The sequence below is a fragment of the Gopherus evgoodei genome, chromosome 8 (assembly GCF_007399415.2).
Source record: "Gopherus evgoodei ecotype Sinaloan lineage chromosome 8, rGopEvg1_v1.p, whole genome shotgun sequence".
Taxonomy (NCBI): Eukaryota; Metazoa; Chordata; order Testudines; family Testudinidae; genus Gopherus; species Gopherus evgoodei.
The window spans coordinates 107,717,956-107,724,872 of record NC_044329.1 but is presented as its reverse complement, the minus strand read 5'-3'; the positions used below and the strand labels follow the sequence as shown (position 1 = coordinate 107,724,872).

At 46.7% G+C, this 6,917-nt stretch overlaps 1 protein-coding gene across 1 annotated transcript; it reads right to left on the bottom strand.

The window, feature by feature from the left end:
• Positions 1-2,517: 2,517 nt before the first annotated feature.
• Positions 2,518-5,513, bottom strand: LOC115656798 (the record flags this gene model as incomplete). The annotated part of the gene is given in 4 exon segments (XM_030573945.1): positions 2,518-3,673; positions 3,675-3,925; positions 4,265-4,400; positions 4,588-5,513. Coding segments are annotated over 4 exon segments (2,469 nt in total), but the record flags the coding sequence as incomplete, so codon positions are not given.
• Positions 5,514-6,917: the final 1,404 nt, after the last annotated feature.

Here is a 6,917-nt window from a genome sequence, read left to right as displayed (position 1 = left end):
GATCATACTAAACCAATTAGGTGGAAGAGTTGATGACAGGTTCCCCTTTCATCTGCTGCCGTTTCGATTGTAGAAGTTGACTGTGGTGCTTCTCCTAGACGTTGATCCCAGAAACACCTCGACGGCGGTTGCTAATCTGGTTAAAATATTTACAAGTCTCTTTCTCTTTCCCCTTTCCCATTACGGTTGGCTAGGCAGGGATTTCTTAGAAGTACACAAGTCCACCACTGTTTTAGTGGTGGGTTGGTATTATTCTCATATTCTACCTACACAATGGATGACAGATAAAAGGAGCTTCCAGACCCAAGCTTGCCAACTTGACTTTTCTTAGGCAGTATTAAGTTGCATTTAAAATCGGTATGATGCATTCCCATCCCTGCCCCGGAGCATACAGTAGAGCAAAAAGTAACTATACCTGAACACAGGTTAGGGTAATGAAACTTTCTGGTGTATTAATATTTACGATGCAGTAGCCGCAGATAAAAATAGTGAGTCTATATTAAAACACACTCATATTGTTCCCAGTCCAGCTCCAACTGAAGTTAATGGCAAAACTACCACTGACTTCCATGGCCTAGGATCAGTGTAATTTATGTCAATTTCCTATATAGGCAGTGTGGTCTAATGAGTACTGGTGTTGACTGGGCCTCAGGACTCCTGGATTCTGTTCCTGGGTTTCTTCCTAAACTTACTGTTTGATAAAGGATGAGTCACTTACCCTTTCTGTGCCTCAGTTTCCCTAAACTAGGGATGATAATATCCAGGGCAAATACTGAGGGACAATTTTTGCATATTCATTCCAGTTTTTACATGAATTTGCATGGCAGGGTTTGCATCCTATTTTTTGTATTTTATTAATAGGCCTAATCCAAACCCCATGAAGTCAATGGGACTCTTTCCAGTAGTTTTTGGATCGTACCATCTATGAACATAGTACTTAGATCAGTGATACTCAGACCTCAGAAGTTCGGGAGACAAATTAGTGATCACCATTACCCCAAATAGACACAGTAGTGTGAATTCATTGTTTCATTTACTATAGTACTATATATTCATATTTAAACAGTATGAGGGTGAAATAGTGTGTGTGTGTGTGTGTGTGCATATATAACATTCTCACAGTAAATTAGTTAATAATTTAGTGCAATAACTTAATCGGTTAATAATGTAATAAAAACATCCCGATTGGTTAATAACTGTGTTTGATTAATAATCACATAATGTTTTAATATCATGTGCTGCAAAGAGCCGTAGGAGACACATTAAAGAGACACTTCTGTCTCTTGAGTCTTGGTCTGAGTATTACTGATTTTGAGAGAGCTTCACCACTCTCTAAGTAACACTTACAGAAAACCACCATCTGATAATGGCTAGGCAGGTTAGATGGCTAGAAACCGCACGATAGAACTGATAGATGGCTAGAACCAGTCTTATATGATTTATGTGGCCAGTAAGAATTAAGCAACATGGATCAAAGAGCAAGCCACAGAATAGAGCTGGCCAGAGGACAACAATTCCATTTCCTGTCAGCCTTGAGGTTTCAAAATTTGTTTTCATTCCTCACTGGAATGGCAACAAAACCATTTTCATGAATCAGAATTGTCTCAAAACATCCATTTTCAGATAGCAAAGGTCAGGTTTTTGGATTGTAAAGGTCAGATTTTCAATATCTCTCTGGTCAAAAGTGACCAGAGACCCCAGAACCTTAGAAACCTTCTAGTCAAAAACTTTGTCAAAACTGATATGTCTCCCCAAAATATTTTGGCTGAAAAGACATTTAATCAAAAATGTTCCAACCAACTCTAGCACAAAGCAAACAAGATTCATGAAAAATTGTACTGAACAACAAATAAACCTGAGAAAATTCTTCAAAGGGAGAAAGACCAAATTGATCGAATACAACATTTGCTTTGAATTACTTTCTCAGCACATGCACCAATTCTGACGGTGCTCCAAGGCTCAAGCACCCACCGAAAAAAAATAGGGGGTGCTCAGCACCAGTAGGGCTGAATTAATCTTTTGCAGACCCTGGCACCCGGACCGCAGTCCTTCCCACTCCAACCACACTCCGCCTGAAGCCCCACCCTCACTCCACCTGCACTACAACCCGAGGCCACACCTAATACTCTGCCCTGAGGCCCCGCCCACTGCTAGGCCTCATCCCCCTGAGGTCCCGCCTGCCACTCAGATGATGTTCATTCGTCCATCATTGTCGATGAAGGCCTCAACAACTCATTCATTCGATGACTGGGATCTGTGCGTCCGAAGATGACTGATCAGTCCGATTCGGGCATGGAATGGCCGGTCACACGTCGGGCAGACATATGATGGCACTGTGGATGATGTGCGGGCAACTCTTGACTTGCGCAGCTCACACTTTCTTTCAGCCTCAGCAGTACGCCTCGCCTCAGAGGTATTACTGCCTGTGTGAATGAGGCGGCGCCATGCTGGAGGGTTCAGTGCGAGGGTTTCCCATGCGGCGGTGTTGATCTCGAGGGACTTCAGAGAGGTCTTCAGCGTGTCTTTGAACTGCTTCTTTTGTCCTCCATGGGAGCGCTTTCCCTGGGTGAGTTCTCCGTAGAAGAGTTGTTTAGGAATGCGTTCGTCTGACATTCTCATGACATGTCCGGCCCATCTGGTCTGGGCTCTCATCAGCAGTGTGTGAACTGACAGCAGACTGGCTCTGGTAAGGACTTCAGTATCGGGCACTTTGTCCTGCCATCTGATTTTTAGAAGCTTTCGCAGACAGGAAATGTGGAAGTGATTGAGCCTTCGTGCATGACTCCGATAGACAGTCCATGTCTCGCAGGCGTACAGCAGAGTTAGAAGCACCACTGCTTGGTAGACCTTCAGCTTCGTTGGTAGGCTGATCCCTTAACGTTCCCAGATGTTGGAGCGCAATCGGCCAAATGCAGAGCTGGCTTTAGCAGTTCTGCAATTTACTTCATCGTCGATTGACACTGCTCGGGAAAGGGTACTGCCCAGGTACGTGAAGTGGTCCACTGCCTGAAGTCTCTGTCCATTTACAGTGATGGATGGTTCTGAGTACGGAGCATGGGGAGTTGGCTGGTGCATGACCTCAGTCTTCTTGATATTAATGGGGAGACTGAAGTTGTAGCATGCAGATGAAAACTTGTCCATACTGGCTTGCATTTCTGGCTCTGTACTAGCATTCAGAGGACAATCATCAGCAAAGAGAAAGTCTCGAAGTACAGTTTCCTTCACCTTGGTGATGGCACACAGTCGCCTCAGATTGAATAGTTTCCCATCAGTTCTGTACTTCGGGCCTACTCCTTCAGTGCAGTGTTGAAAGGCATCAGTCAGAGTGGCAGAGAATATCATGCTGAACAAAGTGGGTGCTAAAACACAGCCTTGCTTGACGCCGTTGGTGACTGGGAAGGCCTCAGATGTTTCACCGTCATCCAGGACACGAGCCATCATTCTGTGATGAAATTGACTTACCATTCGTATGAATCTGTCTGGACAGCCGAATTTCGACATGATCCTCCACAGACCCTGGCGACTGACAGAGTCGAACGCTTTCATGAGGTCTACAAAAGTTGTGTAGAGTTCACGACTCTGCTCTTGACACTCCTCCTGTAGCTGACGCGCAGCGAAGATCATGTCAATAGTCCCACGTCCCTTGCGGAAGCCACACTGTGATTCTGGTAGTAACCCATGCAAGAGCTTTCCCCACTGTAGAGAGCAGCGAGATTCCACGGTGATTGGCAAATACTTGGCGATTGCCCTTCCGCTTATAGAGGTGCACGATGGACGCGTCTCTAAATTCCTGTGGAATGGATCCCTGCTTCCAGAAGGACTGAAACAGCTCAGTGAGTTTCCGTAGCAGCACGGGTCCACCGACTTTGTACACCTCTGCTGGTATGGCATCTGACCCTGGGGCTTTGCCACTTGACAGCTGGTTGATGGCTTTCTTCACTTCATCCTCTTCTGGTGAAGCATCCATGGAGTCATTGACTGCAACCTGGGGCATCTTGTCAATGGCCTCATCATTGATGACTGAGGGGCAGTTGAGAACTGCTTCAAAATGTTCAGCCCATCTCTGGAGAATCTGCGCCTTCTCTGTAAGGAGTACAGTGCCATCAGAGTTCAGGACGGGAAAGCTCCCAGAAGACTGTGGACCATAGAGTGTGTTGAGGGCTTCATAGAACTGCTTATAGTCATTCCTGTCCACGTATGCCTGTATTTCATCTGCTTTGGCGCTCAGCCACAAGTCCTGCATTTTGTGCAGTTGGTTCTGTACTGTTCTGTGAGCGTTGATAAAGGCAGTCGTCTTTGCCACTGAGGATGGGCCGTTCTGATATGCATGATGCAGGCGGTGCTTCTCAGCAAGTAGGGCCTGGATTTCTGCATCATTTTCATCAAACCAGTCTTGCCGCCTGCATGTGGAGGGCCCCAATACCTTCGATGCAGCTGTATGGACAGTGTTGCGGAATCGCTCCCAGTCTTTCTCAGCGTCATCCTCAATACGAAGATCAGCAAGCTCATTCTCTAGGTCTTCCGCTAGATTTTCAGTGATGTGGCTGTTCTTCAGCTTTGACATGTTGATCCTTTTGAGAGCCTTACAGCCTTGTGGTCGTCTCTTCGGTATTCATTTTGGATACTATGAGCCTGTGATCCGTCCAACAGTCAGCGCCGCATATAGCTTTTGTAACCCTGACATCTTGTCTGTCCCTTCTCCTGATGATGACATAGTCGATCAGATGCCAGTGCTTGGAACGGGGATGCATCCATGAAGGCCTGTTACAGGTAGGGAGGCGGAAGACCGTATTGGTGTTCAGAAGGTCATGTGCTGCACAAGTTTTCAGCAGTAACAGGCTATTGCTGTTACACTTTCCCACTCCATTTTTCTGAATGACTCCTTCCCAGGCTGCGGCATTACATCCAACTTTTGCGTTAAAATCACCAAGCAGGATCAACTTGTCTGTGCTGTGCACTGATGATAGCAGAGCATCTAGTTCTTCATAGAATTTATCCTTCACATCCTCTGGGTTGGTCATTGTGGGAGTGTATGCGCTGATCAAAGTAGCTTGTTTTCCTTTTTGAAGCGGAAGCTGCATTGTCATGAGTTGGTCATTCACACCCTTGGGGGGACTGGCAAGTTTCCGAACAAGATGATTCTTGATGGCGAAGCCAACTCCAGATTCGCGATGCTCATCACTGCCACGGTCACTCCAGAAGAATGTATAGCCTCCGCCTGACTGGGACAGCTGTCCTTCATTAGCAAGGAGAGTTTCGCTAAGGGCTGCAATGTCAATGTTGTAGCGTGCGAGCTCTCTGGCAACAAGCGCTGTTCTTCTCTCTAGTCTGTCTGCCGTGATGTTGTCCAGTAGCGTGCGCACATTCCATGTGCCAATGGTGATCGGTGTCACTCTAAGTTTTGTTTTTGTTCGACCGCTTTTATGGGATCCCCGCCAGCCGTGGTATGCTGGCCAGGGTAAGGTGAAGCAGGCAATGTTTTGGGCACCCACCTTTTCTAGCCCCCTCCTCATTCTACGGAGGTGAGCAGTGCAATCCTGAATAGGGCTGCTCAGTCGCTCAAGAAGACGCCGAGCTCCACTGCTGCTTCAGTCAGTGAGGAACGACTGTTATATCTGAGCCGCCTATGTGCAGGTCCGCGGCTACAGCTCCCAGTGTATCCACACCTGCTGCTTCGTTGCTCACCCATCGCCACAGGACTTGATATGATATGATGTTGAGACTTGCACGTGAATTGGATTAAAGTGAGGGAGAGTTGCGCGATGTCAACCTCACTCTCTCTTCCCAGTTCCTATCTGTATCCAGTGGCAGGACAAGAGTCGAGACGGCTGGAGATAGGGCAGGGTGCAGTGGATGACCAGGACACCTACGTGTCTTGTCGTGCTCTTGAGCATTCCACAACACTTGCTGTCACCACCTTGGGGTGTACGGGGTTGTCGGGGAGGGGTAGTACCTCTGATGGGGGAGCAGTCATACTCCTAGGAGTAGCTCATCCACTTTGGTCCCCACTGGACACCCAGTGCTCACCTGTGGCTCCAAGTAGCTGTCAGCATGCGACAGTGGCCAGACCCCGGAAACCGTCTCCACTGGCAGGCTAAACCAAGTGAGGGTAGCCGATAAGTCTGAGACCCTTGGTGAGTTAGGGCCTGTCTACCCATTGCATGCGAAGACTGGATCCGGCTGACTGAGGGAAAAAAACCTGCCACTCACATGACAGGGAGGGCAAAGAGCGGACCACCCACCAGGAAAAACAAAAGTTGACGCCTGTGTGTCTCGTGTCTAGTATGTACCTACTCCCAGGAGTAACATTTAACAGTAATTTTATATTTTTAGTAATGAGTTGGAAGAAAAGATAAAATCATCACTGATACTTTGCAAATGATACCGAAGTTGGAATGTTGCTAAATAATGAAGAGGAGAGGTCACTGATACAGAGCAAAATGGATCACTTGTTAAGCAATGCCAGCAAACAATACATGTTATAATATGGCTAAGTGTATATGTGACCCTGGGAACCCAGCAGAGGGCCTCCTACACTATAATTCACATGAGGTCTGATACACTCATTGCCCCAACACACTATTGTCATAATACATATCTCAAAGGGGTCATGTATGATATCCTATGTAAACTCGTGATATGCTGGTTCCGAAAATCATTGTGTGATGTCTGTATGGGCTGCGGACAAAGAGTGATAGATATGTGCTGGAAATATGTTCTTCAAATGTGTTTGGGAGGCAGGGCACAAGTCCACCATGCCCTAGACAAAACAATGTATATTCATCTGTTTGACTGGCTTAATTGCAAACAGAAGAAAATGAAAGTACATTTACATATAAGGTAAACAAAGTCATCAGGCTACACAAGCAGGGGAGAAGACCATTTAACAACCACACTGGGGGGGACAGAATCTGCAC